Source organism: Eumetopias jubatus, unplaced genomic scaffold (assembly GCF_037043125.1).
Source record: "Eumetopias jubatus isolate StellerSeaLion01/CBP00866 unplaced genomic scaffold, mEumJub1_p1.0 scaffold_4, whole genome shotgun sequence".
NCBI lineage: Eukaryota > Metazoa > Chordata > Mammalia > Carnivora > Otariidae > Eumetopias > Eumetopias jubatus.
The window spans coordinates 10,360,227-10,373,435 of NW_028274810.1; the positions used below are offsets into that span (position 1 = coordinate 10,360,227).

Genomic DNA, 13,209 nt, shown 5'->3' on the forward strand with positions numbered 1-13,209 from the left:
AGCCTTCCCAAACCGGAGCCTCCTGAAGAGAGCAGCCATCGCAGCGAGGATACTTCTAGAAGAAAGTAACCACAAACCTACTATAAGACAGTGCACATTTCCTCAAATCTTAGATGCAGTCTTTGGTAAAACACACAGTTATCTTAAGTTCCACTAAGAAAAGGAGAAATGCTGCCAATTCAACCATGACATACCATAAAATATGCATCCTAATTTTAGGGACATTAAAATGTGAATACGTCCAATGTATCCATTGAAATTGGTGAAACACACTGAAAGAAGCGTGGAGACGGGGACTCTCCAGAGTTAGTTCAGAGTTCAACAAAGTCATCAAGGACCCAGGTTTTTTCCATCTTTCCCCTGGCCATCTTCGGGATGACCTCAAATGTGTCCCCTCAGATTTAAAAGATAGTTGTGGTGGCTCCAAGTATCATATCCTCATACAGCAACGTCCAAAAGAGGAGGAAAAAAAGGAAGTTTCACCTCACATGGCCCTTTTTAGGAATGAATACAGCCTTTGTCAGAAGACCCCCAGCAGACCTCTCCTTGTAGCCTTGGCCAGAACTGTACTGTGTGCTCATGCCTGAACAAGTCCTGGCCAAGAGGAGACCTCCTGTGACTGCCCCCTGTGACTAATGGAGAGTCACCCTGGGCTTGGGAAGGGGCCCAGGCTCCCCAGAGGGCCCCTCACGCTTGGACAAAATCAGAGTTTTGTTACAAGAAGAAGCAGAGGAATCTGCCATCAGACTTAACACTGAAATGCTCTTTTCCACCCACATGGTTTCCAGGTTACACACACCCCTCTGTCCAAAGCTAACACACACACTTAACACATTTCTCCTTGAGGAACTCCTGGCTCTGCGAGCCTCCTCAGAATCGTTCTCCATCCCAGAGCAGGCCCCAGTGCCCCAGGACAAAGCTCCGCATGTCCTGGTCCTGCACCACCTCCAGGGGACATGCAGGAACAGTCAGGGGAAGGTAGCAGAAGGAATGCATCTTCCCTCGTGTTGCTCATGGTCCCAGGGCAGCTTATTTCATAACTGTTCCCTGTGATTCCAAACTCCACTCGGCACTGTCACATCTCAGTGCCCACTGGATTACCCACAGCAGAGGTCTGATCCCGCCGTAATGGGATTCTTGCCTCTACAGACATATGCAATAATAAATAGCAGACAGTAATCACAAGCATATGTTAAGTGCTCATGGGTGGTATGAAGAGAATCACTGAATTAAGAAGTGAGAAGGGGCGCCTGGCTGGCTCTGTGGGTAGAGCATGCAACTCTTGATCTCGGGGTGGTGAGTTCAAGCCCCACATTGGGTGTGGAGCCTACTTAAAAAAAAAAAAAAGATTCTGTGTGGGAACAGGGATGGTATGTGCCTGTGACTTTAGCAGTCACGTTAAAAAAACATCACAGATTGAGGAGAAGCTTCTAACAACCACCTGGCTGGCTCAGTCAGGACAGCATACTACTCTTGATCTCAGGGTCATGAGTTTGAGCTCCACGTTGGGCCAAGTTAAAGAAGAAGAAGGAGAAGGAGAGGAAGGGGAATGAGAAGGAGAAGAAGAAAACACTGGGGGCCAGCAGGAGCCAGCGGGACAGGCCTCAAGGTGGAGGGGTGCTTGAATGGGGCCTCAGAAGACAGTGGGTTTCAGATAGACTGAGTTAGGGAGAGCCGTAGTCAGGACTCTGAGTTAGCACTGGCCAGTGTAAGGCAAGCAGCTGCCCACCCATTTCTCTAGCCAGAGGAAGAGATGGCTCGTCGTTCAGGATACTCTTTGAGGGGGGTCTTCCTAACCTAGCTCCTCCAACCATATATAACTGATCCTCAGAGTGAACATTACTTTCTCTCTCTACTCTGAATGCAGTAGTTACCTGATGTCCTAACACGATGTCACTCCCAATAAAACGGTGAAAATCTTTTGCTCCTGAAATTCAGGCATATAGAGGTTCAGGGTATCAGCCTTCCGTCTGTCTTCTCTTCACATGCTCTTGGCTCTGCACCAGAACCCTATTTATCTCCTCTTCCTCAGGTAGGACTCCCAAGACTTTCCCTCAGAAGCTGCTTTTGTGCCCTCAGGTGGGTGGGGAGGAGTCCGCTCTTCTTTAGAACCGAAAGGTGGGAAAATATCCACCCGTTCACTTACAGGCAGACATGCCCCTTCAAGTTGTTTGGCAATAACTAACTGCCAAAAACCCAGCCACCTACCCCCCTCACCACCAAGGTTGAGGTTGAAAGATGTAAATCTCTATAATGTAATTCCTGAGCTTGAACTGGGAATTTTGGGCCGCAGTAAAGAAAAACCATTTTTATAAGACCAGAAGACCTGGGATATACGAAAAACATGTAAGAAAGGCTGTCTCCCTTTCAATGAGGATAAACATCTGGCTATCTAAAAACCTCTTCATGGTGTTTTTAATTTGGGGATTTCATCAGGTATTTGGGTTTCTGCAAACATAGTTATGCATTGAAGCAGGGGCTCCTCTATTCTTTCCCTCTTTTTTTATAGGCTCTTTTTCCATTTAGGAAAAAATATAATCTATTCACGGATACATCAGCCAGCATCTATAGTCCTGGGCTCTGGAGTCACACAAAGGAGGATGAGAACGCCGTACTCGCTCCCATGTCTCTTTGCGGTCTATTTGAAAAGACTCACAGAGCTAACAATTTAAATTCTAATGGAAACGAGCGTGTAACTAAATGCCAGCTAAGTGGTATGTGCCGTGGGTGCATCAGGGGTCATTCTAAACCAGCGAGGCAAGGATCTGATCTAGGTTTGAAAGACCAGGCTGTCATCAATGAGCGGAAGACAAACAGGGACAGCAGAGGTTGTTGGGCAAAGACGGCACCGGCGCATCCACGGGACAGTGATCAGCAAGCCCAGGCTGGGCAGAGGACTCTGGTCGGAGTGGAACAGACTGGGGCAAGGTGGGAGGTAGGATTAGAAGTGCCAGGGAGGGAGGGAGAGGACAAACACACAGGGCCCTGAATGTCATTTGGTAAAGCAACAGAGGGATAATTCAGGGTTTGGGGGGAGGTATGATCGGCGCTGCATTTTAAAGAGATTATTCTGGCAGCAGCGGAATGAGAGTGGAGACAGAAAAGAACACGCTAGGTGACTGATACCGTCAGACAGAAGGGCATCGGCGTGGTGGTTGTCAACAGTAGGAACTGTGAAGAAAGAGACAGGAAGGCAAGCAATGTTATTAAACGTTATTATTAAGCAGTATTAAAGTCAGGGACAGAAGGAATCAAAACGATCAAAGATATCAGTGATAGAAGAGTCAAGCCTAGCAGGAATAATTCATGATTCTCAGTGGGAACCGGAGTTGCAGAAGGAAGGGCTCCTGCTCAGGTGGGGGGTGGGGGGGGTGGGCTGTGGACCTGAGGTGCAGTGTGGGGAGCAGCCTCTGTCCGCGTTGGCCCACAAAGTGCTGACAGCAGTTTCACACGTGTCGATTTGGGTCCAATGTAAGAAAACCTTTTTCATGTTTTTATAAGCCCAAGAAACTGAGCAGACTCCCACAATAAGAGTGAACTTTCCCCCACATTGGTATTTACTTAACCACTAACGTGGCAAAAATCAGAATGGAGTGTTTGTCAATTCCGGAGGTTCCAGGGTTGAGTAGGAGGGGAACTAGTTCCATGCAGACATTCCAGATCCTATTTACTAATCTTAATTGAAGCAATATGAACGGCCCAAGATGCAAGAAATGTCCTATCTTGATGGCCATATCTGTCAGGACTCTTTTCATTGCAAGTCACAGAAACTTGACACAGGCTGTCTTGAGCAAAACAGAAATTTCTTGACTCACAAAACCGAAAAGTCCAGGATTCGTGCTCATCTCGGGGGGTGCAAGTGATGGGGTCAGAGTCCAGCCTGTACCCGTCTCTTTGCTCTGCTCCCCTTTGGCTCCGTTCTTGGGCAGGGTTCCTCCAGACGTGGTAACATGGCTGCTCACAGCTGCAGGTGCCGGCTCCCTAGTAACCCTGGCAACGGAGGTACCTACTTCTCTCATTCCAGCAACTCCGACTAAAACCCTGAGCCTCACTCTGCTTGGCAGTCTTGGGTCCAGGGCCTGTTCCCACACCAGTCATTGGAATGGGCTTGTTGGCCAAAGTCTGGGCTTCACATCTGCCTTAAAGGCTAAATTCCACAGGGACTGAGCAGAGAAGGTTTGTTTCTCTCACAGAGATGAAGAGGAAGTGAATGCTGGCTAGGGAAAACAACAGTCTATATGGCAGGGCCAGAGTCCTTCTAGTGTGTTCTTAGTGACCCCCTGGGGCGTGGATGTGGGCTCCGCCCACCCTTAATTCTTCCTCAGCCACACCTCCCGTCTCCGGGTCTGCCCTTGAGTGGCCAGTGGTGAAGATGCTCGTGGTCAGTGCTCCAAATTCAGGGAAACATGTGGTCAAGAATCTTAGGACTAGGGGCGTCTGGGTGGCTCAGTCGTTAAGCGTCTACCTTCGGCTCAGGTCGTGATCCCAGGGTCCTGGGATCGAGCCCCGCATCGGGCTCCCTGCTCAGCGGGAAGCCTGCTTCTCCCTCTCCCAGTCGCCCTGCTCATGTTCCCTCTCTCACTGTGTCTCTGTCAAATAAATAAATAAAACCTTAAAAAAAAAACAAAACAAAAAACGAATCTTAGCTAGGTAGAATAAGGAAACAGAACCAGTGAGGAAACAACGGGGGTTGGCAGTCAGCCACGGTTTTCCAGCTCTTCGTGGTGGGGCTCAGCCCACAACCCAAGTCTGCCGACACCCCGGCCTGTGCTTGTTCTGTTTCCCCTGGACAGTGGCAACCAACAGTCCTGGGAAGTCAGAGACCTCCTCTCCACTCCAGATATTTCTTATATTATAAATGGAGCCATCTACATGTGTGCAGAAATTGGTATTTCTTTCCTCAATAAATAATTGTCTAGATAGGAAAGATACCTGCTCTCTGGCAATAAAACGAGAAGAAAAATACACCAGGACACCATGTGTGGACTTAACAGAGCAAATGGTGTGAGGTAATAGGACTTTAAAAAAGAAGCAGGCCCAGATTTTGGAAAATCTCGCTTCATGTCACAGGGTGGCAGTCACTGAGCTGTGTGTTTTCTTTTCAGAGTAAGTGCCAGAGCAATCAGCCCACAAAACTCTTATCACCCCTTTGTTAAAGAGTGTTGGGGAACAGGCTTGGCACATTCAAGTGGCTCTTAAAGAAACAGAGCCTCACAGCCTAGAGTTCCCTCTCTGAGAGGGACCTCGGGAACACACGTGGCCTAGCTCCCTGCTTCTGGGCAGATGACTGCCAGGCTTTGTAGGAGAACTTTCTCGCTGTCCTTGATGGGGGATGCTTTCCTGTCTGGGATCCTTGCTTCTTCCTTGTGATGGAGAGAGGTTCCCTTCTTGTGGTAAAGATCCACCCTGACGTCGCAGCTGGGGACAGGGTGGAGAGATCCAGCCCTGAGCCCTGAGGAGAGCAGGCGCTGAGGGCAGCCAGACTTCTACCTGACGCCCCTTCTCAAGGTCCTCTGAGTCCAGGCCAAGGTCTGGAGGCTGGTGCAGGATATCTGTGTCCCTGGAGTGTTAACATGGAGAACGGAGAGCCTGCCAGAGAGGAACTGCTGAGATAAGTTGGGGTTTCCTGTACTCTCTCCGCTGTAGACTCCCTCAGCAAACTCCTGGGCGGGGAGCTCCCCTACCCTCTGTCTTCCAAACTCCACCAACTTGCCCTTGGACTTCCTGTTACAGTCCCTCTCCAGGGGCTGCCTCCTGGAGGGACAGACACTGCAGGGGGCTCCTTCCAGGGGTGCTCAGTGGGGAGCCGGCCCCTCAGGCCCTCAGAAGCCTGGACAGGGCGTGGGTGCTGGAGTGCATGAAGCCGTGTCTGTGAGCCGAGGACGTTGGCAGGTTTTCTCCACGAAGGGGCTGCGCTCACAGACAGCAACCCCTTGGCTCTCCAGGGTCACAGGCTGACCCGTAGCTGTCTCTCCCTGTTGAATTCAGAGTCCGGGAGCCTGGTTTCGATTGTGCGTGGACATCATGTGTAAGGAAAGGGTTCCAGTGCTGAATGCTGAGGAGCTGGCTTGCCTTTTTCAAAACTCTGACTCGTTCCGATCGTATTTTTTTACTTCTTGGTTTTCAGTTGTACTTGAGAGTCGTGGTGGTTGCAGAAGAGAGGTGCTATAGCTTACATGGTTGAGAGTTTCTCCAAAGCATTTTTACAAGTTATATTATTATTTCCATATCACAGATAACAAAACTGAGGAAGAAGAGGAGGTACTTAAAGGTCAGTTGACAGGCCTGGATCTCTAGCTCCCAGCCCTGTATTTTCAGAGGCAAACCCAGACATCATCCATTAGAGACTGCGCAACCCTTTTCTGAAGGAAGAAGAAAGAAGAGCACCCTCCTGACATTTATAAATTGCTAAGTGAACAGCCTTTTAGCTGAGAGTCCCCATTCTTCTGAGTTCCCACTGGAATTGCGCCAGAGGAGTTAGGCTGTACACTTTGGAGCAGACTCCCTAGCTCGGTTCCAATTTTGCCCCTCATGAGCTGGGCAGTCTCTGGCAAACGCCTTAAATTCTCCGTGTCTCAGACTCCCCGGCTGTGAAATATGAATATTAATATGCCACAGACCTCATAGCATGACGTAACAGAAGAGCACGCTTAAGCGCAGTACCCGTGGTGTAGGTTTTATTATTCTGATGTAGGTAGGTAATTGTGTTCCTCAGTAAAGGAAGGAGCCAGCCTACAGGAGGATTACACGGGAGGATATGAGAAGGAAAGTTAGATAAAGGAGTGAGTGGTTTAGATGCCGTGTAGTCAGAATGAGAGACTGGTTGATCACATTGAGGCTTCTCAGGAGGCAGGTTCCCGAGCTGATGCCTGTCAGGAGCACAGTGTGGGTACTGCATGGAGCAGGCTGAGGTGCCAGGAAGTGGCGGTTGTCACTCTAGGGCTGAATGACTCCGTGACTCAGACATGTTAAGCTCCATACAACAGTACTCAATAACGATAGCTGTTATTTACACAGAGCTCAAGTCTTTACCTTCCGCATAAGCTAAGTCCCATCCCGTATTCTAGATACATATAAATTATGTGCACCCAGGGCAAGATGGGAGGGAGGGAGAGTTGCCCAGAGGCAGAGAAAAAACATTCTTAGATGACAAATGGTCATTAGCCGGGTCTGTAAAACCGTCTGCCGCCAGAAAGCCACGGAAATTGATGACCATGCCACTCTTCAGTCCCATGAAGGGGGGAGTCATTTTTTTTTTCCAAACCAATTGATTACATTTATTTGCATATCACAAAGAAAGGTAGAGAACTTGAGCATTCAGTGTGAACTATGTTCTTGGTGACTTACATACATTATCTTTTTAAATTCTTACAACCATATCAAGTAGGTATTTTTTCGGAAGAAACAGAAATGTGGAGATGAAGAAACCTAACCAAGGGCACACAACAAATGAGTGACAGAAGTAGATCACAAGATCTGACTCCAAAAACCATGTCCTTTTTATCTCAACACACTGCTTCTGGTAAATTCAATAAGCCATCAGCTTAAAGACGAGAGAAACGAGATGGAAAACTATATAGCAGCTAACACTGTTGGGAGCCAGAGAAATGCAATCTGCAACAGATTATGGAAATTATATATATATATAAAATGTATATTGTTATGAGTATGTATATTACTTGTATATGAAACAGGACAAAATTCCTGAACCATTTCTGGTAGAGGATGTGCCTTAACTTGTTTCAGAATGAATTGCTCCCAAGACAGTCTGAATCCAAAGAGGGGAGTCCTTTTAAAATGAGTTGATACAGACAAGGCTTTTTGGTTGCTGGGGAGAGGCCTCAGGAATTGGAGCTGCTGGGTCCGTTCCAGGCTGTGTTTGCTCTGAGTTCTAGGATTCCGATAGCCTAAGCATGGCCTACTATACCAATAAGCAGATTTTCTTGGGGTGGGGGGTGGGGGGTCATTATTTTAGAAGGACAAGGATTGTTGCCCGAGGGACTGAGTGAGCTTGTGTGCAGCTCGGGGAACAACTGTGTCCTCCACAGGCCCCACGCCTATGTCCACCGCACCCCAGCCTCCGCAGGAGCAGCCTCTTTCCTGTGTTCCAGACTCCCAGGAAACCGTTCTCAGGGTGTGCAGCCATGCGCTCATCTGCCCGGCCCTGAGAGAGCCCCACCCTGTGGCGGCTCGGTGGGGGTCTGCTGAGATGTATTCCTAGCATGTATCTCTCAGCAAAGATGGGCAATGGCAGACCGCCAGGCTGATCAAGAATTTTGTCTTGTGCTGGGCATAGTCTAGGTTGGGTGAATAGGGTTAGTTGGTGGACTTAAGCAAACAGAGAAAGACAAATATGAGAACGTGCAAAAGCACCAAATGGAAAAGAGCAGGGCCAGGTCAGGTCGCGGTACATTCCCCTGTGGCCGGAGCCCAGGCTCAAGAAAGATCCAGGTGGGCTCGGGCCCTAGGCTATAACTCTGAGCAGAATTTGTAGAGGGAAATCAATGTAATAAGGCCACCCGCGCATGAGACATTTTGTGAGGGGACTGAGTAAGGTGAGGGTGGCCCCCTGCCTGCAGCCTGTTGGGACAGGACTGGAATCGGGTCTCCAGGCCTGACCCCCCGGGAGCAAAACAGAAATGGAACCCTTGCCTCGCCTAATGGGCTTGTTCGAGAAGCCAGTGAAATGACGAAAATGAAGGAGCTTTGAAAAAGAAAATGTTTAAGACAAGGTCTTGAGGCAGCGGAGCCTACAATAGCCCTGTTTTTAATACGGTGTCATTTCTCGCATGACCACATCCATTCCACACGAAATCCTGCTTTTGGCAGAGAGGAAAGGGGAGGAGGGGGCCGAGCCGGCAGAGCAGGACTGCAGACGCTGCAGGGCTTCCCCGGCCCCGGAGGCCCTGAGAACAGCCTGGGTGGTACCGGAAGTGCAGCAGCCTGTCCTGCCACCCCGTCTGTGTCAGGGACCCGACAGATCTGCCCACAAACCACCGGCAGCACCCCAGAGGCCCCCCCCAGGCACCCCGTGGGCGGGTGAGCTCAGGCTTCCCCCCTCCCCCCCCCCGCCCCCCAGAGGTGGACCGCCCGGCTCCCCACCCTTTCAGAGAATGGGAGGGGTTTCCAGGTGACTCATATGAATACAATGCAAAAAATAAAATAGGGACAATTAGCATTATTCTAAGCAACTCAAGGACCAGGCCTCACATTGTGTTCTAACTTATCTCCGGATCAGAAAAGGAAATAAGAAAGGGCTTGGCTTTATTTCTCTCAGAACAAGAACATTTCTGTCCTTTGCTTTCTCCATGAGAACAACAGTTCCTAGGGCTTGGCTTCAGTAGTAAGTAGTAGTAACTTCAGTAGTAAGAGAAATTAGCGCCCACATTAAGGCTGCTATTATTGCTGGGACGCGGGGCAGGTTAGGGTAATGGTGATGGGATGGCTTTAGAGGTGGATGGGTATTTTTATCCCAGCTCTATGATCTTGGGCAAATCGCTTAACCTTTGGGGGCCTAGTTCTCTAGAAAATGGATCACGAAGATTAAATTAATAAATCTTCCCCAGTTGCTGTGCCCAGAAAACAAACCCTTCATAAACGTAGCTAATATTGTATTAGGATGAGTATTTGATGTGTGTTACCTTGTCGCCTCCTCTCCTTGGCTGTTTTCTTGCAGCGTTGCAAACCTCCCACGTGCCCAGCGTACATGGTGATGCCCTCTAAAGTGTGTGATTCTCACAAAGCTTTTCGGCCTTATTGCTGTGTCTTCCCCCTACCCCCCCCCCCAACTAGAGCCTCCCTCTTCTGTCCCATTGTGTCCCTGCTTCCCCATCTGGGCAGACCATCAGCCCTTTGTCCTCCCGGTCTCTCCTATCATGGCGACAGCCATTAATTAATTCCTGAGTGCCATGAGAGCCCAAGGGGCTCCTAGGGAGGTGTGGGTTTGTGTCCTGGCCCTGGCACTGATCCTGACCGCCCCTGGGCTCAACAGCATCACTTTTACGCAAATGATAGTAACAGCCACTTTGACAGGGGCGGTAGAGATCTGGAAGGTAAAGTGCCTGGCATGGGGGAGGCATGTGGAGGTGATTAAGAGCATGCGCTGTGGGACTCTGACAGCCGAGGTTTCCAGTCCTTGCGGCTCAAGTGACGGTGAGGAGGTCCCTTCACCTCCGTAAGTGCCAGCTTTCTCTGTTCCCTGGGGATAACCGTAGCCCCTGCCTCTCAGGATCCCTGCGCAGCGCCCTTCAGGTGCATGCCACAGGTGTTACCCATTACATTATCCGCAGTGGACGTGACACCCGGCCGACGCGGGCCCCTGGAGCGGCCGGGGAGCCCGCCAGCTGAGGGTCAGCGAGCGACTCCTCTGACTCTTCCCCGCAGGGCTGTATGTGCTGGTTGGAGCAGGGGCCCTGATGATGGCCGTGGGCTTCTTCGGGTGCTGCGGAGCCATGCGGGAGTCGCAGTGTGTGCTCGGATCTGTAAGTGGGGCGTTGGGGGCGGGAACTGGTCTGAAGCAGGCCCCCGGGTCTGGCCTCCAGCGCCAGCTCCTGGGGCCCACTGAGACCTTGGCACTCGCGCCCTCCTCCCTGAGTCTCCGTTTCTCCATCTCTTGCTTAAGAACAATATTATCTTTATCCCTGCCTCATATGGAAAGTATGAAAAATATGAGGTCATTAGCGTGAAGATGTTTGGGGAGGAAGCGTGCCTAATAATTGTAAGGGATAATTATGATTGCTCTTTCAAAATTATATCACAGTGAGGGAGGCAGCTAAGGTTCCTATAGGCAGGGAAGTGCTGTTAACTATAAGACAAGAATTGCTGTTTGAGATCAGTAACTTCACCAAACATCCCTCTTGTAGTTTATTTTATTAAGCAGCCTCTGTCTTAAAGAAAGAAAGAGAGAGAGAGAAAGAAAGAAAAAAGAGGAAAGGAAAAGAAAAGAAAAGAAAGAATGAATTTTAGTTACTACCATACATCCAATACCAGAGTGAGCTGAGAGAAACAAGGAAGAGGGGCCGGAGGAGAGAAAGATCTTGTCTATCTCCACGAGGGGTCTAGAAACAGCAATTTTAGGGGGGCAGTCTCTCCTTACTCGCTGCCAATCTTTGACTTTTAACTGTGGCTGATGCTTCTGATCTCTTGCTGGGTAAAATCTCTAACTCATCTCCTCGGTCCTCTGTTCTGCCTGTCTTTCCCCTGTTGCTGAGCATCCCTGTCGTTTATTACTGAACACAGAGCAGACCCGAGAGACCAGAACAGAAATCTGTCCAGGAGGACACCCCTCACTGCCACTCCCACTCCCCAGAGAAGCCTCACAGCCCACACAGTCTGGGCCCCTTCTTCCCCAAGTCCAGGCCCCACCAGTTGCTCCCAATGTCCTGGCCTTGTTTTGTATCTTTATGGAATCTCTTTGGTTCCTCAAGAATTCATTGAGCACCTAGGTGCCAGGCACTGTTCTCTAAGTGGCAGGATTTCTTTATCACTACCTGAAATGATCTAACTCGCTTTTTTGTTGCTTTACTCATTTCTCATACTTCCCATTTTCTTTCTTTCTTTCTTTCTTTTTTTACTATTATGTTCAGTTAGCCAGCATATAGTACATCATTAGTTTTTGATGTAGTGTTCAGCGATTCATTAGGTGCGTGTAACACCCAGTGCTCATCACCACACGTGCCCTCCTGAATACCTCTCACGGGGCTACCCCATCCCTCCCACCCCCCTCTGAAACCCTCGGTTTGTTTCCTGGAGTCCAGAGTCTCTCACGGTTTGTCTCCCTCTCTGATTTCTTCCTGTCCAGTTTTCCCTCCCTTCCCCTGTGGTCCTCTGCACTATTCCTTATGTTCCACATATGAGCGAGACCATATGATAATTGACTTTCTCTGCTTGACTTATTTCACTTAGCATAATCCCCTCCATGTCGATGCAAATGGTACATATTCTTCCCATTTTTCTAATAGGAGGTCCATGATAGCAGAGATGTGGGGATTGTATCTTATTCCTCACTGTATACCCAGTGTCAAGGATGGTGCCTGGTGCAGAGTAGATGCTTAATGATAATTGCTGAATGAATTAATGAGCAAATGAATGAATGAATGAACTACAGGGGAATGGAGGTAGATGCTTCCTACCAGATCAATTCAAACTAATAATCTTGCCTAATGTTTTTTTTTTAAATGAAACTAGCATTAAAGAGGCCAAATAAATTGAAAAGGTATTGAGTTAATGAAGTGAGTATATTCTCTTATCTACAGTTCTTCACCTGCCTACTGGTGATATTTGCTGCTGAAGTAACCACTGGAGTATTTGCTTTTATAGGCAAGGATGTAGTAAGTAGAAATTACAATTTCTTTTTACGATGGTTAAAGGGTTTCTTTGCGGCAAAGGCTATGAGAATATTACACCCACAATGATATTGAAAACTAAATAATCCCCAAGATATCATTTGCACATAACTTTTTAACCTAGAAGTATTATGCAGACCTGTGCATATTGCATGTATAAGTGTGCATACATTTACTTGCACATATTTTTCTGAGGAGGTAGTTCATAGCTTTCATTAAATCTATAAAAGAGTCTATGATTTCTTTTAAAGCATCTCTAGTTTAAGATGATCCCATTTGTAATGGGGAAGCGGGTAGATTGCACACATGAGAAAGAGGTATGGAGAGGAACATGCATTTTCATCCCTTGTTAGACTACCATTTGTCCATAGGGATTGGCCTGAAAAGAGGTCACGTCATCCTCAAAGACTTAAAGCCCGACCTGCTGTGTGCTGGTGAAGCCAGTTTATTTAAATTGGTGTTCAAACTATAGGTGTCCAAAATAGGTTATCAAGAGAACCCACAGAGGAAATGGCCTTTTCATAAGGGACACACTGTGTTAAGACACACTGTGGGAAAGAAGGCATGAGAAGGAGGAAGAATGGAATCTTAAGTTTACTGTATTTCATGTAAATTCATGTGCTATCAGTATTGTGTTTATGAACTTTAGATTTTTTTTAAAAAAAATGGTAAATATGTAGAATAAATAAATATCACCTCCTTTGGAATATTTCTAAAGTAGCTGGTTCTATCTGTAGGTTGGAGGAATTGGATCTTAGGACCTTTTGAGATGCTATGGATGTCAGATCACCTGCCTTTATACCAGAAAAAGCATTCCCTAAGTTTCATATTATATTTGTATTTCATATTATATTCCTTGGTCATG

General features: G+C 48.1%; 1 protein-coding gene across 6 annotated transcripts in view; it reads left to right on the plus strand.

Annotated features, from left to right (window-relative positions):
- The window catches only part of TSPAN2 (tetraspanin 2), a 62,433-nt gene that overhangs the window by 16,963 nt on the left and 32,261 nt on the right, over window positions 1–13,209 (plus strand). For 5 of the 6 annotated variants that reach the window (XM_028102163.2, XM_028102167.2, XM_088022323.1 and 2 more), the window contains 2 exons: window positions 10,384–10,481; window positions 12,255–12,329. In XM_028102163.2, coding sequence (XP_027957964.1) covers window positions 10,384–10,481; window positions 12,255–12,329 — 173 coding nt within the window. The remainder of the gene's footprint in view (window positions 1–10,383; window positions 10,482–12,254; window positions 12,330–13,209) is intronic. The other variant, XM_028102166.2, reaches the window with a different exon arrangement.